Source organism: Xenopus laevis, chromosome 3S (genome assembly GCF_017654675.1).
Source record: "Xenopus laevis strain J_2021 chromosome 3S, Xenopus_laevis_v10.1, whole genome shotgun sequence".
In the NCBI taxonomy this organism is placed as follows: domain Eukaryota; kingdom Metazoa; phylum Chordata; class Amphibia; order Anura; family Pipidae; genus Xenopus; species Xenopus laevis.
In genome coordinates, this window is record NC_054376.1 from 85326845 (window position 1) to 85354373 (window position 27529).

The 27529-nt window shown below is 36.9% G+C and overlaps 1 protein-coding gene across 2 annotated transcripts in view; it reads left to right on the forward strand.

Moving 5' to 3' along the window:
- The window catches only part of usp15.S (ubiquitin specific peptidase 15 S homeolog), a 51141-nt gene extending 23825 nt beyond the window's left edge, over positions 1-27316 (forward strand). For both annotated transcript variants that reach the window (XM_018255920.2, XM_018255922.2), the window contains 16 exons: positions 1456-1600; positions 2989-3162; positions 3416-3574; positions 4305-4529; positions 8228-8311; positions 8410-8504; positions 9238-9429; positions 10583-10698; positions 11855-12130; positions 14442-14512; positions 17579-17694; positions 18304-18453; positions 20885-20988; positions 24087-24175; positions 25160-25328; positions 25934-27316. In XM_018255920.2, coding sequence (XP_018111409.1) covers positions 1456-1600; positions 2989-3162; positions 3416-3574; positions 4305-4529; positions 8228-8311; positions 8410-8504; positions 9238-9429; positions 10583-10698; positions 11855-12130; positions 14442-14512; positions 17579-17694; positions 18304-18453; positions 20885-20988; positions 24087-24175; positions 25160-25328; positions 25934-25956 — 2188 coding nt within the window. In that variant the 3' untranslated portion in view covers positions 25957-27316. The remainder of the gene's footprint in view (positions 1-1455; positions 1601-2988; positions 3163-3415; positions 3575-4304; positions 4530-8227; positions 8312-8409; positions 8505-9237; positions 9430-10582; positions 10699-11854; positions 12131-14441; positions 14513-17578; positions 17695-18303; positions 18454-20884; positions 20989-24086; positions 24176-25159; positions 25329-25933) is intronic.
- Positions 27317-27529: the final 213 nt, after the last annotated feature.

Genomic DNA, 27529 nt, shown 5'->3' on the forward strand with positions numbered 1-27529 from the left:
CCAGCAGCTAATTTTAGCTACTGGCTGCTCAGATAATAATGGTCTGTGGGACGAATCATGGAAAATCTTTCTCCAGATGCAGATTTAAATACAGTTCCTGTTTAAATTGGAACCATCACCAGCCATTAATTTGGCTTCTGTAGAAAAGATGCATAAGCTGTCTTGTGAAAATATTATTTTTTTTTAAATCGACGTATATGTTTTCAAAGCTTTAAAGGAAGCTATTTTATGTATAAAAAACATTTGCCAACCCCCATTAGGCTCACAGAAGCCGCCCGTTCCATTTTAAAGTGATGGATTCTGTAACTGGCACAAATATGTGTAATCTTATTTTATGTCCTAGAAATGTTTTGTACAAAGGTGTGTGCATATTGGTGGTTCATTCAATAACGTAATGAATGAAGTGTTTGAAGGTAATAAAAATAGCTTATTACAACAGAAAGGATCAGGCTAATCTCTTTATTTGTAATTGCCAGAATCCACTGTATACTCTCTGTACAGAGAATTGTACTTACTAAAGCACTAATGCTGCAAAATGAATATACTGTATATCATGTATCTTAGTATGTTTTAAATTGCATTATTTCCTAAAATACTTGATATGCTATATCTGTAACATAATGTAATCAGTCAGTTCTCCCGTAACACTGTTATTTATAGAGCATTGTACATGGGATAATGTTCCATTTGCTGTAAACTATCAAGGCTTGATGCCACCGCATTATTATTTTTGACCCTGTAAAGATATAAGACAGCAAAATGAGTGCCTAGCTAAAAATGGCTGCTATTATCATCATAAATTGTAGTTATATTGTTCCATGCAGGTTTGCATCTTTCCATAGTTGTAATTACATTTGCACATTCCATATTTAAACAGTAAAAATTCTGGAAATAAATAATTATTTTCAAGGCAGAATTATTGTTGTGTGAGTTGTAGTTCCCTATAACTTGGCTTTGGCACCCCTGATGTTACATAGCTAAATGGAGCATGCTTATGCATCCTTCATCACGTTTGCTGCTTGAGAACATTAGCTTGTGCCCTTGCTGCCAAGCTATAAATAGGCTTTTTTTTTACTTTGTGCCTGTGGATCTTTTGTCCTTGTAAATCTTGCTATATCACCTGTAACTGGATAGCAAATCTGTTCAGCGTTTCTAAATTCTCCAATCCTGCAACTGTAGGATTACACATTTACTTAAATATTTTAATATAATATTGAAGATTTTAGCTCATGAAATGACTGATTGCTGCTGGGCATATTTCAAATCCAAATGTTTTAAGTTTCAAAGACCAAGAGAAAATCAAGTGTACTGTGAACCTATTCAACAAAATCCAGGGTATGAAGGTACTACTAATGTTCAGCAGCGATTTGTTGCAGTGATTCTTTGGGGATGTTCTCAACGGTGTTAAAGCTGATATGTTATTTATTAATTACATTGTTGCATGTTCTCTTTCAGTGGGAAAAATTCAAACTATTGCCTGCCTTCATATGCTGCCTACAAGAATTACGAGTACTCTGAGCCAGGAAGACACAATGAACAACCTGGACTCTGTGGTCTTAGCAACTTAGGGAACACTTGTTTCATGAATTCTGCAATTCAGGTAAGGGAGTATATAGCAGGGTGTTATTTTTGGAGAACACATAAAATGTAGGCATGATATATCAATATTCAATTCACTTTTAATATACTTTTATAAATGAAAAACTCATTTTCAATAGAGGCAGTGCCTCTGGTTTTTAAGAGCCACAGTGCTCGCAGACAAAACAGGGGTACACTTACATGCTAAAGTAGGTTACTTTAGCCAGTAAACACAAAAGGGGGGCATTTTTGCAAATATTTAGCTCTTCTCGCAATGTAAAATCATTCACTGGCTATATCGAGTATCAGCAGTTAGCGTTAACACCTGCCCTGGAGTTTCATTATATATTTTGGCGCAAAATACCCTTTGCGATTGCAACATTTTATTACATACACTGAGAATGTTTGCAAAAGCCATTTGGTCACAAGCTTTGCAATGAAGTTGTTGAGGTCTGTAAAAGATCAAAAAGGACGCAAAGGACGCAAACATGGTCCCTAACATTTGCATTACATTCCCCCTAAAGAGATTTGTCTTTTTCACCCCATGCTTCTTCCTATTAAAATTGAAGCAAGAAGCTTTTGATACATATTATATGTGAGAGTAAGGGCAGCCTTTTGTGGTCCTGGGAGTTTTAGTTCCACAACTGGTGGAGTGCCAGAGATTACCCATTATTTACCAGTCTACCTTTTGCTGTCTAACTGGTCAGGGGCAGCCCTTTTTAAAGGAGAAGGAAACCTAGTCGGCTCAAAAACCCTCCCCCCCTCCCGTGTGTTGCCCACCCTCCCTCCTCCCCCTGGCCTACCCGTCCCTCTGGGCAAATGCCCCTAACTTGTTACTTACCCTTCTGCGCAGGTCCAGTCTATCGAGTCCACCGACGCCATCTTCTTCCACGCAATCTTCTTCCTGCTTTGACCGGCGCATGTGCAGTAGGCGCATTTCGCTGGTACGATCTACTGCGCATGCGCCAAAAGTCACAAAGTGAAATGGGAAAACTTTGTGACTTTTGGCGCATGCGCAGTAGATCCGTACTGGTGAAATGCTCCTACTACGCATGCGCCAAAACGCCGGTCAAAGCAGGAAGAAAATCGCGTGGAAGAAGATGGTGCCTGTGAACTCCGTGGACTGGACCTGCGCAGAAGAGTAAGTAACAAGTTAGGGGCATTTGCCCAGCGGGACATGTAGGCCAGGGGGGAGGAGGGAGGGGGGGAGGGTTTTTGCGCTGACTGGGTTTCCTTCTCCTTTAAAGATTGCTTTAATATCATGGTAATACGTACTACGCGGCTGCTGGGTAATGAAAGGGCTGGTGCCTAGACACACAAAATATGTTATGTTCTTTTGATAAATGTTTCCCTTGTCTATGTAAATTATTAAAGTATAAATTATTTTTCCCCCACTATCTTTTTCCCCAGTGTTTGAGCAATACCCCTCCACTTACTGAATACTTCCTTAATGACAAGTATCAAGATGAATTAAACATGGATAACCCATTGGGAATGCGAGGTGAAATAGCCAAATCCTATGCAGAGCTCATCAAACAAATGTGGTCAGGAAAATACAGCTATGTAACACCAAGAGCATTTAAGGTATGACTTTTTTCCATCTCAATAATGTACTTTACATTTACAGTGTATAGGCATGGTTATATAATGGCAATAGTACTCTAGTTTGACAGGTCCCATTATGTGTGGCTTTGATTTTGCTGCCTTTGAAATAAAGTAAAACTCTGACACTTTTTAGTGTAAATAGACATTAAGGAAACTACTGCATGACGTTTTTACAAAAACCTATGACTAAGCAAGATCTTATAAAACTTTTTATTCTTTGTGTACTTCTTAGACTCAGGTGGGGCGTTTTGCTCCACAGTTTTCTGGTTATCAGCAACAAGATTGCCAGGAATTGCTTGCATTTTTATTAGATGGCTTACATGAAGACTTGAACCGAATTCGAAAGAAGCCTTACATACAATTAAAAGATGCAGATGGAAGGCCAGACAAGGTGAGGAAAGAAAATGTATGAGCACTAACCATTAAGATCCCTTCTTATTTTTATCTGGTACATCTAATAAAGAGCCAAGAGGGGTTTTTTTTGTTTGTTTTTTTAGCAGATTTGTTGTTTTTTTTTTTTGCTTGAAAGTTTGGACAGTGGGGGGCGCAAAGGAAGTTTTTTTCTTTTGCTGTCTTCTCCTTTTACAATAACTGCACAAAAGATCATTACCGATCTTCTTTGGTGATCAGTGGTGAAAAATTCTAATTGGTGTATGTTGATCCTAGTTTATGCCTTTACAGGACAAGGGTCATCTGATTAAATTATGACTTTTTTCTCCCTGGTCAATGCTACTGTTTGGAAAAAATGTACTGGCCCAGGAATCTTACTAAGTAAGCACTGCACCGCCATCTTATCAGTTTTTCCTAAGGCTCCATAGTGCCTAGCTAAACTTGCTCATGTGCAGGGTAAGTGTATTGGAAAAAATGTACTATATGGGACACATTTCTGGCAATCCATGGGATCTACTAGTAAGATGACAGCAATGCACTTAAGAATATCCCTGGACTATTGCATTTTTTACCAAAGAGGATTTAATTCAGTTTACCAAAGCTATTTAATTCAGTTAGATTGTTTTTCTTGTTTTTTGAAAGCTCAGTTAGTAGGGAAAAATCTGTTTATAGATTACGCTCTATAATTGTTAAAATAGTGCTTAAAATTATACATCTTTCTTACATTACAGGTAGTTGCTGAAGAAGCCTGGGAGAACCATATAAAAAGGAATGACTCAATAATTGTTGATATATTTCATGGGTTATTTAAGTCCACCTTAGTTTGTCCTGAATGTTCTAAAATTTCTGTAACATTTGATCCTTTTTGTTACCTTACACTTCCACTGCCTATGAAAAAAGAACGTGCATTAGAAGTTTATTTAGTCAGAATGGATCCACTCGCCAAACCTATGCAGGTAAGATGTGTTCTGTGGATGTCACATTCCATGACAAAAATGTATGTTGTTGAGGTCTTTACTGTGGGTTGGTATCTATTATCCAGAAACCCAATGTACAGGGAACTCTGAAGCAATTTTTAAAGATTTATTTTTTCTGTGTAATAATAAAATTAAATATTATTATAATTATAGTAGCATAAGGCCTGTGCATGTGTGTGTATATATATATATATATATGTATATATATATATATATATATATATATATATATATATATATATATATATATATATATATATATATATATATATATATATATATATATATATATATAGTGAATAAAGTACCCCCTCTTGTAAAAATATAAGGATATTATAAGTTACCGAGGAGTTTCATGACCATATAAAAACACGAGGCCGAAGGCCGAGTGTTTTTATACAGGTCATGCAACTCCGAGGTAACTTATAATATCCTCATATTTTACAATTGGGGGTACTTTATTTATTATAATACACAAATTTTAGTGAGTCATGTGACAGAAATTACATCACTACTCACCGTTTATAACTGATGACATCACTACTCACCGTTTATAAGGATATAATTTACAGGGATATTCATGGCTTTTGTGTATTATATATATATATATATATATATATATATATATATATATATATATATATAACTTTATTTTAGGGATGCACCAAATCCAGTATCTGGTTCGGGATTCGGCCAGGATTCAGCCTTTTTCAGCAGGATTCGGATTTGGAAGAATCTATCTGCCCAGCCGAATCTAAATCCTAATTTGCATATGCAAATTAGGGGCAGGGAGGGAAATTCCGTGACTTTTTGTCACAAAACAAGGAAGTAAAAAATGCAAATTAGGGTTCGGATCGGTATTCGGCCGAATATTTCGCGAAGGATTCGGGGTTTCGCCGAATCCAAAATAGTGGATTCGGTGCATCCCTACTTTATTTGTGAAGCACTGTTAAGGAGCCACAGCGCTGTACAATGCATAAAAGCACATATAAATTAAAGTAAAATATATAATAATACACATAGGGAGGACAAGTCATACAATATATACAATAAATATACACAGAGCTCATATAAGGACACAGAGCGTAAATGCTATGTGGTAAAAGTGGGAAGGAGGTCCCTTCCCCATAGAGCTTACATTCAAAGTGGGTGGGTGGCTAACATACAGGCAGAAATTGGAGGGGGAAAAGTGCGCAAGGTAAAGGCATTGTTGAATAGGATAGGATTAGACTAGTGTTCTAGTGCTCCAAAAGGTAGTTTTTTCTTGAATAGATTTATAGAGCACTCTTTGTGGAGGAATTCAGGGGATGGAATTCCAGAGGTAAGGAGCAGCAACATAAAAAGATTTGAAACGAGAGGTGGCAGTAGATGTTGATTGTGTGAAAAGAAGCTGGCTCTGAGAGGAGTGGAGAAACGGCCAGGAACATACAGTGAGACAAGTGAAGAAATGTAGTGAAGAGCAGAGGACTCAAGGGCTTTGAATATTAGCAGAAGAATTTTATATGCTTTGCTTAACAGACTTTAAACAGGATTTTAGTTGGGGGTTGAACAGGTAGTGGTAGCAGAGGTTAAGATTGATTGGAGGGGAGATAGATGGGAGTCAGGAAGACAATATAGTAGGAGATTGCAATAGTCTAAATGGGATAGGATCAGGGCATGGATAAGTGTTTTGCCTGTTGTTTTTGAAAAAAAGGGTGTATCTTGGCTATATTTAGGAGGAGGAAGCAACAAGTTTTGACAGTATTATTAAAATTATTAGAGAAGGAGAGGGACAGGCTAAAGATGACCCCAAGCAGAGTGCTGAGTTAACAGAGTTAATAGGCATGCCATCAGTTGTAATGGTGAATGCAAGAGATGGGCAAGTTGATCTTGAGGCGGCATTGGATCATTTAGGAGGAGATAGGTGGTCTGCGATCTGGGTCTGAACATCAGTGTTTAGTTAAGTGGGTCTGAACATCAGTGTTTAGTGAAGCGGTGTCTTATATCTGGATGCCATCGATATACAGAGGATATTTAAGGCCAAATGAAGATATAAGGTCCCCTAAAGAGATAGTGTACATGGAAAACAACAAAGGACCAAGTATGGAACCCTGAGCCCCCCCCCCCCCAACATTAAGATGGGGGAGAGGATTTGTTAGCAAAAGTACCAGAGAAGGTAGGAAGAGAACCAGGATGCAGCTCAATCCAGGATACCGATTGGTTAAAAAGGGAAAGAGGAGATTTGGGAAGGGTGCGACTATTGCTATCTGAAGGGTGGGGAAATTGTTTGTGAAAAGAATCAACTTTGCTTTTAAAGAAGTCAGAAAAGTCCAGGGGGTTCAGACGTTAATGCTTCATTTGTAGAGGGATGAAGTAGCAAGTTGAATATTGAAAACAAATGTTGTGGGTTGGATTTATTATTATATGCTATGCCTACGGCAGTTTGGCCTGTCATATAGTTCAGTGGAAGTGACAGTCAGATTTCACATGCAATTATGTGCTTTGTTCCAGTGTTTTTCACTTTTCACATTGCTCCTAGCCTAAATGAGAGGTATAATCGAAATAAAAAGAACCTTCTAACTCAAAATATTCTAGTCTTACACAGCTATTTGGATATGTCGGTGTAGGTTAATGCCTATGTACATGTATTTCTTTATATAGACCTAGGAACTGCATTCTTTAGAGCAATCGGTTATCTTATCAAGTAGACACCAACAGGAAAGTGTTCTCTTGTAGACGAATTGTAAGGAGGAATTCTAAAATACCTACATATTGATTTCTTTTGTTTAAACATTTAACTGTTTGCTGTTAAAATGCATAATACTTAATATATAATACTGTTATGTCCAAATACTATAGGGCACAATTACTTATACATTTTAGGAGCAATTCATTCTGATGGAGAGTAGTGCAGTGGGATTGTTGGGCTCAGTCTAGTTCTACTAGGTGTCTTATTCTCAGCGTTTGCCAAAAAGGAGGAATTCCACTCCCCCAACGCTAGTTAGCTTCTCTGATTTTTATGAGAAAATACGGCAAATAGGGGCAGTTTTGGGAGTACTTTTCTGCGGGGGAGAGGGAGGCATCTGTAGAGGGCCTAGGGCTTTTAAAAGGCTTTCGTTCTCCTTTAAGGCCTTTTATTATGTTATACATTATTTTATTCCCAGACACTTTGCAGTTGGTCTCCATTATTTAATTTTTTATATAGTTATTTAATTGTTTGCCTTTTCTGCCTCTTTCTGCTTTTCAGATGGGGGTGACTGACCCTGGCAGACAAAAAACTATTGCTCTCTGAGGACACAATTTTATTGTTATTGTTAATTTTTATTACTTATTTTACTATTCATTCATATGCCTAATCATATTACAGTCCTTCATTCAAATCACTACCTGGTTGCTAGGATAATAAGACCCTAGCAACCAGATAACTGTTGAAATAAACTGGAGAGCTGCTCAAGAAAAAGCTGAATAACTTAAAAACTGCAAAAAATAATATATGAGAACTAATTGCAAATTGCCATCTACAGCATACTATATGTCAATATAAATTAAATTGCTGCTTTAAGGCATATCCCTTAAATACATAGGAATAAGTAACAATGCACAGAAGACATTGACAAGTGTGAAAAGTGGTATAACTATTCAGTAATCTGACAAATGTTTGCGACAATTTTCTGATACATTTAAATTCTTTGTTTCAGTATAAAGTCATTGTTCCAAAAATTGGAAACATAATGGACCTTTGCACAGCTCTTTCCTCATTGTCTGGCGTTGCTCCAGAAAAGGTATGTTTTTTTTTTTACAGAGCAACCATTTCTTTTAAAATGTGTGTATAGAAACAAATAGAAACTTTCTGCTTTTAATTGCCACTTTTCATTTCCAGATGGTAGTCACTGACATCTACAATCACAGATTTCACAGGATATTTGCAGTGGATGAAAACTTAAGTAGTATTATGGAACGTGATGACATTTATGTGTAAGGCATTTTTGTTAAACATGCTTGTTTTGTATTGAAAACATAAGAATATGTTCCTGTTCAGTAATGGAGTTATATTAATAGTGTTCATTGTTTTATCCACATGTTCAACGGCAGTCACATATTTTTCTGTGAGTACACATGCTCACCTCAATTGTGTCTTTTTTAGGTTATGCGCTGAACTATCTCTTTAAAAAAGTGTTAGCCTCTTTTTTTTTTAAGTGTCCCTTAGCAGTACTTCCTTCTTTTCAGCTCTCTTGGTTTCCACTGATTGGTTACCACGCAGTATCCAATCAGAGACTTGAGAGGGGGGGCTCACATGGGTCATAACTGTTGCTTTTGAATCTGAGCTGAATGCTAATGATAAAATTGCACATTCACTAAACAGTTATGTTCCATGTGGGGGACTTACTCAGAGTTAGAGAGCTGATAAGCAAGAAGTTGTGTTCTGTTTTGTTATGTTAGACATCCAGTTATTCCAGGGGGTGGTGGGGGCTGCAACATGGGCAATACTAAGAAGCTATAGGTAAAGCTCTTCTGTCTGAAGTGCACCTTTGCCTCCACATTGACATGCCTTAAAGGTTTCTGTATGATTTATTGGTAAAAGTGCACTTCCCGTAAATGCATTTTGCTATGAACCCTCAAACCAATAATCAGTGTTTGCTCACTAACATTATAGTAAATTATAGTGCCTGGTTTTATTGTCTTTTTTTTTTACATCTTTTTTCTTTAGATTTGAAACATCCATCAATAGAACAGAAGATACAGAACAGGTTATAATTCCTGTTTATTTACGTGAAAAGTTTCGTCATACAAGTTACAGTCATCATCATGGTTCTACTTTATTTGGACAACCATTTCTAATTACTGTGCCTAGAAATATTGCTGAGGATAAATTGTATAACCTGCTTTTGTTAAGAATGTGGTAAGCATTTAATGATAAATTCTCTATTATGTAGTAAAACGAACAAATTCCATGAGTGATTTCAGACTTTCCATAAGAATATGAACCCATCTTTTTGACTCACATAGCCTGAGGGAATTCATGCTCAAGCAATGTTTAAACCTTTGTTCTTTGTTATGGAGAAATCAGAACTGTCTCCATACCTCTACAACAGTGAATGTCAACCATTTTCAGTTTAATCCCCACTTGAAGGGCCTTTGATCAGGAACCTTCTTGAATATCCAACCTTCAATCATGGCCCCTTTAGCTCGTTAAATGGTTACAGATATAGAAAAATGTTGGTATGGCATTCAGCCACAGTGCCCCCCCCCCATGCACAACCGTCGGGATTGTGAGTAGGACTCCAGGGCCCGAACTAAGGGTAGACAGAAGAGGTACGTACCTAGCACCCCCACAATTGCATCCTACACACTTACATTATCGGCCTACCCCTAGTATTGTCTCTGTTTAGCCATAGTTACAAGAATTTTTAGGACACATTTACCCCAAATATCATTTAAATTCACCTTCAAGCTATTCTTTTAGGTGTATTTAGGGAAGTAAATGGCAGTCCATTAAATTCTCACCAGTTGCCTTTAAGCTGAGCACCCTTGCCACTTTTCCAAGCTTTCATGGGAAGGGGGAAGGCTCCATAGTTTGGGGGCCGCTACTCTTGGGTATGGTTATTACCTTAAGAGTATTCACCTTTGCCCAGGTACTTGAGGAATCCGTAGTCTACACAAATAATACTGCAATGCCTATAGGTAAATACCTGCTAACTGTAGAAGCTCTCTATTGAATCATGTTCTCTTCACATACTCTTCATCTAAGGATACCCCCATTTGCCTGCAATGTAATAGCTTGGGTGATCAGATTGAAATGAATAGCTGCATTTCTCACTTTTCTCTTTTGGGACCTTTTATCTTTCTCTTTGTCATTAAACCAAATTGCTTATTAGAAACAAGTCAAGACCACAATGTGTTGCTTGTTCCCATTACAAGGTATGAAGTATGGCGGTATTATGCAGATGTATAAATCCACAGGTTCCAATAGCTTTATATGGATAATAGATATAAATTATATAGCCTGTTGTTATAGCCAACTGACAGATGTTCCCATATCATTTTTCTGACAGCCGATATGTAAAAGCCACAAATGACACTGAAGAAAATGAAGGCTCTTTGCACTGCAATAAAGAACATACAGTCAATGGAAATGGCCCAAATGGTATCCATGAAGAAGGTTCACCAAGTGAGTTTTTAGCCATTGCCTGTTTCAAATTTACCTTCACTTCCATTTTTTTTTTTTTTACACTACAGGAATAGAAAGGTGTCTGCTTTAAATTATACTTTAGGATTTTACAACCTGTCATTTAAAAACATAGCTGCTTAATTGCATGTGTGCAGTTCCCAGTAGTAACCAATCAGGTATTTGCTTTCATTGGCAAACTTGCAGATGTGTTCACGACTAATAGCTGAAATTGGTTGCTTCTCTTGTGCAATTTAGCACATATGCTTGTAACTTAACCACCCCCTTTTGTGGTCCTGAGATAGATCAAGCTTACATGTACAAAACAACTTGAGTTCAGTATATTAACAGCACCTACTGTATATACTCCTCCTTTTCAGTTGATGGGAGGGCACTTCTATTTCCTGAAGTCACTCATATATTAACACACACACAATTAGCCAGCCTATTTCTCGTTATGACCACAAACCCCTTATAATTTGTGCAGGCCCACACTGTGTTCAGAAGGCATTAGTTTTTTAATTGTTTTATTTTCTGAACCATGTATTGCTCTTAAAGGAATTATTCAGTGTAACAATAACAACTGCATAAATAGATAGGCTGTGCAAAATAAAACATGTTTCTAATATAGTTAGTTAGCCAAAAATGTAATGTATAAAGGCTTTGCAGCTTCCTTGGTTTCCACTGATTGGTTACCAGGCAGCAATCAATCAGTGACTTGAGGGAGGCCACATGGGTCATAACTGTTGCTTTTGCATCTGAGATGCACACTAAGGATCAATTATGTCCCATGTGGCCCATCTCCAAGTCGCTGACTAACTCAGAGTTAGAAAGCTGAAAAGCAGTTGGGTTCTGTTACACTTCCAGTCACTCCAGCCTTTATAGATTACATATTTGAAATTCCGCAACTCTCCAATTATTTCTATGTTTTTTTTTAAAAGAGTATTTATCAATGGGTGAAAGTGAAAGTTCATCCTTTGATAAATACGCCTTTCAAAATGACAGTAATGAATGGAGAGTGGCAGAATTTCACTCCAGAGGACTGTGGTGATCTCTAACTTGATGTATTGAGTTCATTCAATATGTAATTTTGTTTAGGATTTTTTTCCAATTTACTGTTTTCTGAATGGCTGGAGTAAAGTTATCAATGCTTTCTAAGGTGAAATGGAAACCGATGAACCAGATGATGAGTCTAGTCAGGATCAAGAGCTTCCTTCAGAAAATGAAAATAGCCAATCTGAAGACTCCGTTGGAGGAGATAATGACTCAGAAAATGGATTGTGCACTGAGGATACTTGCAAAGGACAATCAGTAACAGGGCAAAAAAAACGCTTGTTTACATTCCAGTTTTCTAGTTTGGGCAGTACTGACATTACCTATATAAAAGATGACACAAAATATATTCGATTTGATGAAAGGCAACTCAGGTTGGATGGTAAGCTTTAATAATTTTTTGTGTGTTAAATTGGAAATTAACATGAAAGTAAAATGTTTGTTTCGCTGAAAAGTTTTTGTAATTTTCTGTTTGCACATTTCTTAGTACTCATGGGCTGAGTGTTGTAGTGGCGTGTGTTTAGTAGCCCAAACATGCAGCTTGAAAGTTCCAAACCTTGCCCTCCAGTGCCCTTGGTGACAAGAAAGTGCTAGTTCAAGCAGCTTCAGGCTGTTCCTGCAGTTAGTCATGCATGTTTACAAGATTTCAACTAATTTTTTACACAGACTATTTGGGCTAAAGAAAAATATGATATAGAAAATACCAGTCATTGACAGTGTGCCATTGCTTTTGTATAAAACCCAGCATTTAAATGATTTGTTCACACAAGGAAAGCAGAAGAGAAAAGACGGTAAACGGTAGAGGAGGTTTTTTGCCTTTTTTTCAGTTCAAGCTCTCCTTTGAGATCACACACCACATCTCTCTCTCTCTCTCTCTCTCTCTCTCTCTCTCTCTCTCTCTCTCTCTCTCTCTCTCTCTCTCTCTCTCTCTCTCTCTCTCTCAGCTAGTTGAAATAATTTAGATGAGGACCACTGGCCATGGCAAATTTAGTGATAGAGACAGCTATAATCTTGCAGTTTTATTTACTTAAATCAAATAAATAAGTTGCTAACCTTATTAACTAAATATTATCATATATTATTTCAGGCATAGTTTTCTTTTTTTTGGGTGAGGGGCTAAAGTGTTTACTTAAGTAAAAAGAAAGACCATTAGGTGGAGTGACTCCTTTTTTTCCATTTACTTGGGGGTTTCATTCTTTTTTTTTTCATGTGAGGACACTTAAAGGAAAGGCATATTTAATTGGGGGTGCCAAAAAAGGCACCCACGAGTGATTATATAAACTTTCCTCACACCTCGGGCCGGTGCTCCTATCAGGAGAAAACTGCACCTTCCAGCAAAGGCCACGGAGCGATCGGCTTCCTTCTTTTCCTTTCTTCAGATTTCCAGAGGCAGAGGCATTCGCAGTAGAATAAAATAGCTGACTTCTTAGTTAAAGTTTGGCTTTTCGCTCTACTGCGCATGTTCACCCACGAAAAGAAAGATGAAGCTGATCGCTCCGTGGTGCTCTCTAGAAGAACCCTGGCCCGGTGCAGTTTTCTGCTGATAGGAGCACTGGCCCGGGTTGTGAGGTAAGTAAATACAGTCACTTGGGGGTGCCTAACTTTTGGCACCACCAATTAAGAGCGTGTTTCCTTCTCCTTTAAAGGGGACCCATCACCCAAAAAAATTATTCAAAATCCTATTTTATCATATTAGTCAAGCAAAAGAAACTTTAATTACACTATATAAATTATTTGAATCTCGTTTACTTCAGTCTGGGAATTCATAATTATAACAAGCAGGCAGGAGCCATTTTGTGGACACTGTTATTAAGGAAGCCTTGTATCATCTCAGAATCTTGTTTGTGCACCAGAATGGGGGACCTAATGTCCATCCCCATGCCCTAGCTACACAATTAAATGGTAAAGAGAATGGGAAATATGTGGAGTGCAGTGACATCTAGGGAGTGCTGAATGGAAAGTGAAAGTAACTGTCTGCCCGCCTCTATGCCTAAGGCATAGAGGAGGGGCAGACAATATTTTATTGACTGCTGAGATTTTTAAATGAGCTTTGATTGCTTTACAGCCCAAATCACATTCATTTTGGTACATTGTAGACTTGGGTCTTATTGATCTGCCAACATTTGAACTACTAGGGTAAACATATGTATCCAATAATTCCTGTCTTTCATTAATTCTTTCAAATACTCTTATAGCTAATTTTAATAGAAGGTACTATGTAATATGTACTATGCTATTTTTTTCAATCAGCCTTAATATTGCTTTATTAACTAATTTCTCTAAAAATCACTCTAGTGCCTATACATTTTAAAGGGAAAGTGCAACTTGGAAACATGCGTTGCCAAAAACCCTGAACTATTACGTTACCCACCTCCTTGGGTGCCTAAAATTAAACACCTGTCAATGTACAGTACTGCAGAATAAACAGTGTAGTATGATAATAGACAAAATATTCAGTTAACATTTTCATTCTGTATCAGGAGGAAAATTGTTTGCTCATTTTATCCCATATTGTTCTGATTTTTATCTTATTTTAGAGCGCAGTATCTAAAGTCTTCCCTTGCCAAACATTACTCTAGTGATAATGTATATAAAAACTTGATGTTTCCTATGAACGCTTTCCCTTTAATATAATATAATCTATGATTTGTTTTCTTAAAAACCTTATTGCAAACTAATGCTTTATGTCTTAGAAAGATCTTACCTTGCCTTAGACTGGGATCCCAAGCTAAAGAAAAAATTCTTTGATGAGAATGCAGCAGAGGTAAGCCCCAAAATAATTGATGTTCTAAATTTAGCAAAACAAGAGTACAAAGCCTTCAGCCTATTAGATGCTGTCTACCAGTAGTGATGTACACAAACTGATTTTCCACAGTGTAGCAATGACTTGCTACTAGCAGGTCCAGACACCTTTCATAACTAGTAACCTCTTATGTATCTGGAACTTTTCTTAGCATGGATCACAACACCCTCTCTGGTACTCTCCGTTACTGTAGGATTTGTGTCTGCTTCTTTTTGATTTATTGTCTTATCTACCCATTTCTTCTCCAGTTTATAATATAGAAATTTCCTCTTGAGAATATCTTAAGGTTCTGTGATAATATTCAGCTTTATCTTTTTTCCTTTCTCAACTAACTTTTAATATGACGATACATAGCCACATTCCCTAAAGATCTTTTTTTCCTCCCAAATGAGTGGTTCCTAGGCAATTTGGCTATGCCTTTTGTTTGCCACACTGCATCTGTCTCAGGGGAAGCAGTAGGGTGGTGAAGACCCCTCTTGGCATTTGATGACCTATACACGTCAGCTTTGGCATTGACAAGAGTTTCTATGCAGACAGGCAAAATATGGTCTAATGTCAAAGCTGTTAAACATGGGCCCTACTCATAAAGCAATATTCAGGCATTTTATTAATAAATGACCAATAAAAAATAAAAATTCAAATGTGTTCACTTAAGAGCAGTACTGTATGTAAGGTATTAACGATGCAGAATTTCTTTCATATGTTAATTATATTACACATTTTACAGTATTTATTATCAACCTAATTGAAATTGATGAATTTTTATTTGTAATGTTATATTAAATGGGGTTTCTGGCTAAACTGTTCTGTGTCAGTCTTACTTCCTTAAAGGGGAACTCCCTGAGTAAAATTTGATAATGAGGCCCACATAACACAGAAACCCCTATACCCATATAAATGAATAAATGCCATTTTCTATGCTGAAATGCCATTTTCCAGCTGTTCCAGCAGTTCTTCTCTTTCTGCATCATTTGAAATCCTGGCAGGGAAGGCGGGACTAAAAACTGATGTTAAAAATTGTTACAACTTCTCCAAAGCTTACAGACATTGTCAGAAACAACATTACCCACAATGCATTGCACTGTGATGTACTTATTGAAATCACGTGTGCAGGGAATTTTGGGGTTTGGAGGACAGCTAGTTGCTGATACAAAGTTACAGTAGTCAGAAAAGCAGGGGGCTAGGCTCAGGGAACTGTTCCAAACCATTAAAAATAATGAAAACTTTGCATATGTTTTAATTGATGTATATTGCAAAGTTGTTTGAAATTATGTTTACTTTTCAAAATGCTTGTTATGTTTGTGTAGCGTTCCCCTTTAAAGTGAATATATACCAACTTTCTGACATGAGTTCACTCAGATGGTATTAACTAAGTAATTTTTAACACAGACATACTGTATATGATTCTATTGATTGAAAGGCACACATTTTAGTAAGAACCATTTTCCAATCCCCTTAGGTTCACAGTGTAATTCAACCCCTCCCACACCTTGTTTGTGAAGTGATGGTTTCTGGAACTTATAGGAGAAGGAAATGGTTTCTGGAACTTAAAGGAGGAGGAAAGACATTTTCTACTTGGGGGTGCCAAAGTACACCCCCAAGTGATTCTATTTACTTTACTTTTGGCACCCCCAAATAAAAACATCTTTCCTTCTCCTTTAAAGTCCTCTGCTTTCTGTTGTGGTTTGGTGCACAGATTCAAGTCCCAGTATTAATCACTTTACAATGGAAAAAGGGAAGATGGAGTTGGATCACTCTGTGCACCTAAGGTGGGGGGTGCAAATTGCTCAAAAAAGGGGTTGATTGTTCTATTACTTTTTCACTTGAATGGCAATGCTTCCAGCCTAAAAACATTTGCCATTTGCCTTATACACAAGAACCCCTTCCACCTTTCTTGTTTTATCAGTCTGTAGTTGTATCTTTTGTTTTTATACCTTTTTTATTTTTGCTGCAGAATAATTTTGTATATAGACCATAAAATATAGATTAAATATAGATTAAAATATACATTCAAATGTAGATTAAAGGTAACTGACACTTTTAATGGTGCATAACGTGGTTGGTGCTAAATATATCTATATTATTAGGCCTCAAAAATTAATAAAACCAACTTTATTAAATAATTTGCATGTTGAACAGTGTGTTCTTGGGCAGTCTTGTTCAAGTTCCAAAGATTTTGTACAAGTAGAATTCTGTCTCAATGAAATCCTTTATTGGCTGCCCTGTGCAACCTGTTAGGTTGTTGAAGCACTTACTTTATATTTGAACAAAAGTAAAGTAAGGAACTTGTATGTGACTAACAAAAAATACTAAGCATCCATTATAGTTTCGGTGCATGTTTGATTCAAATCTGAAAAGCCAAGTCTGACAAGTTTCAGTGCACTATTCTGTATTTCTATGGCAGTCACATCCCAGTAATGCAGGTAAAATACCAATACCTTGGTCTGAAATAACTTGGGAATTGTATGGATTTCATATGAAAATTAATTATCTGTGTGAACAATGAAATTTGAGTCTAGGTTGGAAAGTATGTTTAGTAATAATTATTAATTATAATAATGTAATAGCGCAGGTATGGGATCTGTTATCCAGAATGCTCCGAATTACGGAAAGGCTGTCTCCCATAGACTCCATTTTATCCAAATAATCCACATTTTTAGAAATGGTTTCCTTTTTCTCTGTAATAATAAAACATCAGCTTGTACTTGATCCAAATTATTTTGTAAGTATAATTAATTATTATTTAAGTATAATTAATCCTTGTTGGAAGCAGAACCAGCCTAATGGGTTTATTTAATGTTTACATCATTTTCTAGTAGACTTAAGGTATGAAGATCCAAATTACAAAAAGCCCCATGCCTGAACATTCTGGTTAACAAGTCCCAAACCTGTATAATGAGTCTGTGAGTGAGTGAGTTCTGATTCACAGTTTGAACTTCTTGACCTTGCTTTTCGTGCATTTTTTGCTAAATTATTTAGTACCTCTTCTTTCCTTTCTAATTGTTCTTTGCATTGCAATTTTTATAGGATTTTGAAAAACATGAAAGTGTGGATTTTATTCCACAGAAAAAAGCATTTATGAAATTAAAAGATTGCATTGAACTGTTCACGACTAAGGAAAAATTGGGGGCTGAGGATCCATGGTAAGCTCACCAATACTGGAGGAATACTACCATCCCATTCATTTTTTTTTAGAGGCCAATTTAAAATGTTTGCATAGGCTTAATTGGCACTTGTAGTTTGTTTTTCCTTAAAATTCAATTTTTTTAAATAAATGAAGTAGCATGGCCACCCCTAAATGTAAGACCATCTTCATTAAACAAAAACGAATTTAATATTAAATACGTATACCTTTTTGAGGCTTGACAACAAAAGGTAATTTTTATTTATACAGTGTTTTTCCAATTTTAATTATAAGAAAATATTCTGAGGTTAACAAAAACCTTGTTCCGCTCTTTTTGGCCAACTACACAAAAATTATCTTTTTTTGGTGGTGGTTTAAAACAAATCTCTGTGTAATAGAGGCTGGATGTTGAATAATACTAAATTATGTGTTTTCACATACTGGTCTCAAATTTGCTTATGTTTTGGAGGGAACATTGTAGATTTTTATATGAAATTAAACATATATAATATATATATTTGTGCCCAAATGGTTTTATTTTATTAGAACTGTTCATTTAAACAGATTCTTACAATAAATTAGTGGTTGAATTATCTTAAAATTAATTAAGGTATATTGTTTTATTAAGGTACTGTCCTAACTGCAAAGAACATCAGCAAGCAACCAAAAAATTAGATCTCTGGTCCTTGCCCCCAGTCCTTGTGGTACATTTGAAACGTTTCTCTTACAGTAGATACATGAGAGATAAACTGGACACTCTGGTTGATTTTCCTATAAGGTAAGTACAAAATGTAATAGTTATTTGAGTTCCTCTCTATGAAGGACTGAAAAGTACCATTTTTTTGTGCTGTATGCACAAGGTTCTCATGTGGAATTATGTTGTTGTGAAACACAACTTGATTTTCTTTTTCTGTCCCAGATGTCCCTGTTTCAAGTGTTCATTCAGTGACATATATACACTTACCTGATACCACCAACTGTTGTTCCTGGAAAACTGCACTGTCCTGGGGTTCTTCTCCGCAAGCACTTTGGATCGATCCTCTTCCTGCTTCTTCTTTCTTTCTGTGGCGTGTGTATGCACAGTAGAGTGAAAAGCCAAATTTTTAACAAAAAAGAAGATGCAGAAGAAGAGGATTGCTCAGTGGTGCTCGCTGAGAAGAATCCCAGCCTAGTGCAGTTTTCTGATAACAGGAGCACCAGCCTGCAGTATTAGGTAAGTGAATACAATCACTGGGGGGTGCCTAACTTTAAATCCAAAAATGACAACATCTGTCATGATGCTTAAAAACACAGTCACAGTTTCCTTGTCATATATTATTTGTAAATAGAGTGGTCCTTAGAGGTTTCCTTAGAGGTTTCCGACATTATTTACTTCCAGTACCAAGGATGCCCAACCTGTGGCTCTCCAACTGTTCTTTAAAGCAAAACCAACCCCCTTCCCCCCCCCCCCACTGCCCCCAGTCTAGGTGTAAACTCTGGTAATTGCCCCTAAGTCTTTACTTACCTCTCTTTGCAGATTCAGAGCAGTGCTCACAGCGCCATCTTCCGGCACTTCGGTAATCTTCGGGTCTTCTTCCCTTCGGCTATTTCCATGACTTTCAGCGCATTAGCAGTTGTTCGGGACTGGAATATTGCTACAACTGTGCATGCGCCGATTCGGCTTACCGAAATGCTGAAGATGGCCCCTGTGAGCTCCACTGTGCTGAATCTGCAAAGAGAAGTAAGTAAAGACTTAGGAGCAATTACTGGAGTTTACACCTAGGATGGGGGGGAGCAGGGAGGGGACTATGTAGGGTAGGGGGAAAGGGTTTTTATGAATAAGGGATTTGGTTCTCCTTTCATCGCAACACTTTTGGGGGAATGTAATAAAAGTCGCAAAAAGCAAAACAGTTAGCACAAATAAGCATAAAAAGTCTCATTTCGCAATGTAATACTCTTCCTTAAACTTATATTACATTGCAAATTTTAATTGTGTATTTCCCACTTTTAAGAAGTGCTTAAAGGTGTCTTAATCTTTTGGAGCAAACATAACAACTTTTTCATAAAGAAGTTTTATTACATTCACTGCGCACTGGCTCAAACCTGCTTTCACTGTCGGAAGTGGTCTCTGAACATTTTCCGTTTCCGTAAAATCTATATTAAAGTCACACAGAGGCAAATTTTTTCGCACAGAGGCATAACTTTTTTTGTATTGCAGATATTTTTTCCATTACCGACTTTTATTACATTCCCCCATTTATTGTTTAAAGGAGAAGGAAATTTCCTGGGCGCAAAAACCCTCCCCCCTCCCCTGTGTTGCCCCCCTCCCTCCTCCCCCCTGGCCTACCTGTCCCGCCAGGCAAATGCCCCTAACTTGTTACTCACCCCTCTGCGCAGGTCCAGTCCACGGAGTTCACAGGCGCCATCTTCTCCCAAGCGTTCTTCTTCCTGCTTTGACCGGCGTTTTTGGCGCATGCACAGTAGGAGCATTTTACCGGTACGGATCTACTGCGCATGCGCCAAAAGTCACTTTTGGCGCATGCGCAGTAGATCCGTACCGGTGAAATGCTCCTACTGCGCATGCGCCAAAAGTCACGCAGGAAGAAGATCGCAGGGGCAACACAGGGGAGGGGGGAGGGTTTTTGTAACAATTTAGGGGCATTTGCCCGGCGGGACAGGTAGGCCAGGGGGGAGGAGGGGGGGCAACACAGGGGAGAGTTTTTCCGCCCAGGGGGTTTCCTTCTCCTTTAAATATACCTGATGTATTGAGTAAACTTTGGCAGAGGTAGATGAGAAGAAAATTCCCATTTTACTAAATATGCCACTCTGACATACAGTATACATAGTACATTGTTACAGTACGAACAAACAGGTAAAATGGACAAACCCACAAAACACACTGCTGCTTAATTACAATGTACAAATACAACACATTTTCGGACTTATCTGTTTGGGTGGAACTATGCCAAATATGGTGTCCATGCTTTGAAGAAATTATAAAGGCTACAGTGTGACCTTGTCTTGCTTAGTCTGTCACTCATGGTGGCTGGAAATGAAATAGATTTTGCGGTATTTAAGAAAAAAATACAATTGCAAACATGCTACATTTATACAACTAGGGGCTAACACGATTTCAAAGTATTTTGAAATAACTGGTCCCAAAAGACATCACACTTACCTTACTTTAACTATGAATCTGTTGTCATTTACATTTTTTTTCTTTTCAACAGTGACCTTGATATGTCCAAATTTCTTATTAATCCAAATGCGGGTCCTTGCTGTTATAATTTAATTGCTGTGTCAAACCACTACGGAGGAATGGGTGGCGGACATTGTAAGTTCCTCATCTAAATTTGCCTTAAAATGAATGCAAGGTACATATACAGTATGTGCATCAGCGACTCATCTTATTTCACTAAAAATACTAGAAGTGAAAACCACGGGAAGCCAGCTTATTCAATTATCACTGTCATGAAAACCATACGCCCCTTTAATCTGAAATGTGTTTTTATTTCACTGCTGTGAATAGTGGGAAGAAGGTCACAGAAGTTCTAGTGCAGTTGCTATTAAATAACATCCCAAATTAATTTTTATATTATAGTTGTACAATTTTCCAATACCAGAAGGCCTATATATATTGAATTAGATACTCCCTTTTAATCACCTGCATAGGCTTCCACATACACGCACGCTTTGGGGCGTATCCATTAACAGTGGAGACAAACATCACCAGTGATGTTACCTATAGCATCCGTCAGATTTGGTTTTTTTCATTAATTTTAGGTGACTGTTGAAAACTGATTGGTTGCTACGGGCAACATCTCATGCCCCTAAATGTTGCTTTTCTGAAAATTAGTCCTGTTCATTGAGTAAGACACTGAGATTTCTTATTAGTGTAATGATTAGATTCAGGGGGATTTTTAGAGAAACTGTACTTTAACAAAAGAAAGAGAGTCAAAAGGAAAATGTTTGAGGTCTAAAGGTGCTATTTAAGTTGTGAAGTCTTCTATAAGATTATACGTCACCTTTCCCAGTGAGTCCCTCTTTGCCATTTCTTGTGGTTACAAAGATGGACCCATCCTTGTACAATTATAAATTATACTGTGTATTTGTACACTCTTGCTTGTAGTGATTGTCCAATCACACGCCACAGTTCTTCTTCTATTGGCATCAATGAAAAAGGTCACCACTGACCTGTAATTATCACCTAAAAAGTCACCCAGGGCAAGTAGAAGTTTTAGACCTGGGTGGCATTGCATTATTTTAATGTTTAACCTTTTCTGCATCCACCTTAACCAGAAGCAATTATTTTATGGTGCTAGCAATCAGGTCTGCACCTCAGAATGTATAACCTTAGCAGGTTAGAGCCATTAACATAATTATAATAATAATAGTGTTAATATTGATTTAACATAAATTATTCGTTGTGTAGCTGTGTTTAAACATAAGACAAATTACATCATTGTGACATCATCAGATGTCCTTTAATTATGATATATTAACAGATCAGTAATGGAAGCATTCCAATGTCAATTCAGCATTTATTAGATTTATGTTAGGGTCTGCCTAATAAATTCAGGGAATAGAAGATTGTGGCGAATTAATTTTTTTGCTATACATGACTTCAAGTAAAGCTGTAATCCTACCTGTATTGCTAGCAGCAGCTAGCTATCTCTCTTCTCTATGTCTATTATATTGTGGCTCAAAAAAGACCCTGAGGCCCAGTCTTGATGAGAAACTCTTTTGCGTGACAGCATATTAACAGCTTTTACTTTTTGCTTTACTTGATTCTTCTGGCAACACAAAATGACAATTTGAAGGCAGCACCAGTTAACTGTTTGATGGGGTATGACGCATATTAAGATTCTCAGTTGACATGTATTTTGTAAAACTGTATTCCTAAATTATATTTTGTATTACACACTAAGGCTATGGACACACATGTTTTTCCACCGTGGTTCGTGCCACGGTTTTTGGACATAACCACATAACACTACCTACATGTTTTGTAGTTATTTGCTGTGCATCTTAAAGCTACTAACTTTTGTAATATATTTACCTATCCCTACAGTCTGTCTTGTTTCTTTTCCATCTGTCTTTGTGGTTCTCATCTAGGACTTGGTTCCTCAAATTCTCTGAGACCTTCTTCAGCAGTGTGTGTGCACTTAATTCTGTATGAGAGGCAGCAGTGAAATCTTCTTTTGAGTTAGACCTACTAGAAGAGTACAATGTAAAGTATAAACTGGACTTACATAGTTACATAGTTAAATTGGGTTGAAAAAAGACAAAGTCCATCAAGTTCAACCCCTCCAAATGAAAACTCAGCATCATTTGGAGGGGTTGAACTTGATGGACTTTGTCTTTTTTCAACCCAAGTTAACTATGTAACTTGAATGACTGAAGCTAAGTTATTGCCTCTGCAGTCACCAATACACTCTTAAGAAATGAGATTTGTTATATCTCTTATATTTTTTACAAGAAAACCAGCTAATACTAACTGAAGATATAATTAAGTAATGTTACTAGTTAAATTATGGAATGTTGGCCTGGAACATAGTATTTGTACCTGGGTAGAGAACTGGCTAAATTATAGATTACAAAGAGTGGTGGTAAATGGAACATTTTCTAATTGGACCAGTGTTGTTAGTGGAGTACCGCAGGGCTCTGTACTTGGTCCTTTGCTTTTCAAATTGTTTATTAATGACCTGGAGGTTGGCATTGAAAGTACTGTTTCTATTTTTGCAGATGATACTAAATTGTGCAGAACTATAGGTTCCATGCAGGATGCTGCCACTTTGCAGAGTGATTTGACTAAATTGGAAAACTGGGCAGCAAACTGGAAAATGAGGTTCAATGTTGATAAATGCAAGATTATGTACTTTGGCAAAAATAATATAAATGCAAGGGATGGAAGACTTAAATTATAAGGGTAGACTGTCAAGGTTGGGGTTGTTTTCTCTGGAAAATACACTTGACAGGGGACATGATTCCACTTTACAAGTGCATTAGAGGACATTATAGACAAATAGCAGGGGACCTTTTATCCACCATAGATGGTTTGTCACAGTGAGGTTGTGGAATGCACTGCCGGGTGATGTTGTGAAGGCCAATAAACGCCTTTAATAGTGGCTTGGATGATTTCTTGGACAAGCATAATATCCAAGGCTATTGTGATACTAAAATGTATAGTTAGTGTATGAGTATGTATAGTTTATGTGAGGGTATGGAGGGGTTAGTGTGTGTATGTTTGGATGCTGGGTTTCATTTGGAGGGGTTTAACTAAATGGACTTTTTTCAACCAGATTTAACTATGTAACTATATATTGAGTCTGTTGTAGCTAAATCATCAATCCAGCCTTACCCAACAGTTATAACTTGTACTCCACACAATATTATTTCTTTATACAGCTTTCTTCTTTTTGTTTTGTTTAGATACAGCTTTTGCTAAAAATAAAGATGATGGAAAATGGTATTATTTTGATGACAGTAGTGTTTCAACTGCATCCGAAGAACAGATAGTGGCAAGTATTATATATCGGTAGTCTGCAAGTCTTAAAGATACCTGGCCTATAATGAAGCTAGAGTTTTCTTCAAAGAAATAAAAAAGGCTCTCAACTGCTCCCTACATGAACAAATTAAAATTTATGAGAAGCCTTATATTTTTTTTAAATCCAAAATATAAGGCTTCTCTGCCAAATGTCTCCAAGAGTGCAGTAACTTGGCTCTCTGTAAATTAACAAAAAATATCTCACAGCAATAACTTAATTACCATTCTACTTGAAGGACTGCCCTTGTATGCCAAGACCTATAATTTAATTTTGGGATCTAAAACCAAATAAATAAATGATATAAACTTACTCTCATCCTCATGTTTGCAGTTTGCATAAATGTTCTATTGTTAGTGGTTTTCTGGGATATTAGCTGTTCTTGACTGCTGATACCAAGCTTTTGGTTCAATTGCTCTCTCACTGTCAGTCGAAAACTCTCTGGTTAATGAACTATACAGGAAGTGGACAGTCAGTAAAGGTCTCTGACTTTAAAAGAGCGCGATTGAACCAAAAGCCCGGTTTAAAATTGTTTAAATTTCAGAAAGCACTAAAAATAGAAAGTGTACTATAAAATGAAAAGGTGTTCAGCAGATCACTCTGCATCAATCCAATTTTTGCGTTTAGATACCCTTTCTATTTAATGGGCCTTGTATAGATTTCTACATAATGATCATTCTTCTGCAGTATACATAATCCAAATGTATAATGGCTTAGCATCCAAAATTAAACTTACTTTCCATTTCTTATTTTATTATATCATTGCCCATGTCTGTACCCTCTTCAGCTCCATGATTTCCATTTTATCATCAGTTGGATGCCAATGACAATTCTTTGTATAATTCACTTGCTAAAAATGATGAAAGGACTCTCTCCACTTTTCCTTCCCTTCTTTTCCTTTATGCTGTGTATTTCTGTTATTTTTGCAGCTGTTCATGTTGTCTCTCTTCTTCTTGACAGTCAAAAGCAGCATATGTGCTCTTCTATCAAAGGCAAGATACTATCACTGGAACATGTTTATTCCCCCTGGACAAAGAAGTTAAGCAAGGTGCTTCTGCTGCCACGGGAGCCCCGCAAGAGAGTGACGAAGAATCGAATGAAGATGAAAACGACATAGAGAATGAAAATTGTATGCACACTAACTAGCAAGGACCTGTGATGCCATAAGTACAACTGAGAAATGACACTTTGGTGAAATGCCTGCCAAAAATGGGGAGGGTGGGAGAGGGGTTGGCCTCAAAAGTGGTATTTCAAATGATAGAATGTATAATTATTTGGGGTTTGTATTCTTTTTTTTTTTTTTTAATGTTTTATTTATTTATTTTGCACTTTTTTTTTGCACAATTCTCGACAAGGGTGGTGCTATGGAAACTTTTAAGAATATTTCTAGTTAGTTCATCTTGGTAACCCCATGCTAAATATACATATATATAAATATACGTAGCCACAGACTAACTCATTTTTCTGATTTTAATTCATTTGCTTTTACTGACTTAGTTGTCTCATGCTCTTAAATGGCCTATAGTGTAACCTTTATTGCTCAGAGGTTTGCTTTTTATAGGAGGGAATGCATTTTAGGTTCATTATATAGGAATGGGATCACTTGTAGGAAAATGTAGGACTATTGCTTTATAACTTGCCAGGGCAGGCTGGCAGTTAGAAAATCTGCTTTGGCAAATGACATTTAAGACATTTTTGACGAGTATTGTTTTGTTTTGTTTTTTCTTTTCGCAGACCTAGAAAAGCTGGATCAGTGAGCCAAGGTTAATGTTAAAACATCTCTGGAATCAGTGCAAACTACTAAACAGCTGTATAAATGATATTGAGGAAAATAGCAAAGGTGTTTTAGCCTTTTGGTGATATTGGTTTGATTGTCTTGGTGATTCTACTTAACGATGCATATTTCATTTGGCCTTCATGATGCTGTGTCAGAGCAAGTTGCAAATGAATGTAAATGTCCCTTGTTGACTTCCTGTTATATTTATTAAAATTGGTGCATACATATGAACTTCTGTAAGTCAATTTTGTGTTGTAAATTTTATGAATATTGAATAACTGAGTTGGTCGGCGCATCGCTCTCTCCCGACACCACTGTAAATGTAATGTTTATAAAATGACACTCTGTGTCAGTGACAATTACTGCGGATTAATCTCAAATGATGTTATTTTATTTCACTTTGATTTTTCTTCCCCCCTCTTTAAATGTTTGACTTTTCTGCAAGTTAGGTCTGTGGAATTCCTTTCAGTGTGTGCTCCTCTTTATAAGTCACCATGGCCTTACAACTCATCTCAAAGAATATATTGCTATGAAATAGGACAACCAGCATTTGCATGTTCAAGCATCAGAACTTGTAATGTGTATATCGCATACAAGCCTTTCATTTTATGTTGGCTAACTGCATTCAAGGGTCCAGGATGCCAAAAAAAAAAATATCAGAACCATCAAACATTTTGCAAAACCAACTTGTTCATTTTGCTGCTTTAACCCTGTGATTATGTTTGAAGAATGTACTGTTGTTTTGTATACTGCCTTTAACAGGAACATTTTGGGACATGCTTTACATATCGACTACCTGAAGAGTTTCTTTCCTGTCCCTTTGTTTAAAGAAAGACATATGATGATCTTCACTTGAACTAGTGTAATAAAATACAATAGGTTTTAAATTGTGTATTGTAAATAAGAAGTCCACTCTGTGAGTGCACATTTTGGTAAATTATTTTATTTATACATTGGCATTAAGAATATAAATAAATGCATTTGACCAGGAGAAATGAGATATGGTGTTGCTTTCTAGCAGTGTATTAAAGCTGATGTGTTGAGATGTCTGTCCTGCCCCCTCCGGCATCTTTAGAACTACAACTCCTAGTATCCCATGATAGCCAAAGCCTGTTACAGTATGGTGAGAGCTATAGTTCAGTGTCTGGAGGTAGGCAAGCCGGACATCTCTGTCTTATATCCTGGTATTTTAAGCTGCTTTGATTTTTGTTTTATGTATAAGGTTATCCTTCTGCATGATGGAGGTAACAGGTTTGTCTGCACTTTAAGTTCACTTCCGTTTACATTTAAATTGTGCATGATTATTTATATAAATTTCAATAAAGTTGTTGAAGGCTTAATGGTTTTGTTCAGTTTTTGTGCAATATAGCAGATATAGATGACAGATAAAGCAATAACAGTATTGATCGGCAACATAACACCTACCATTTCTTTTTATTTCTTTCAAGACAACAGAATCATGGCAGTTATATAGGGGGAACAAAGTCTCAAAGTATTTTAGCCACATAAGGTGAGTCATTTATTGGCTGCTCCCTGCACAAGGATCACTGTGC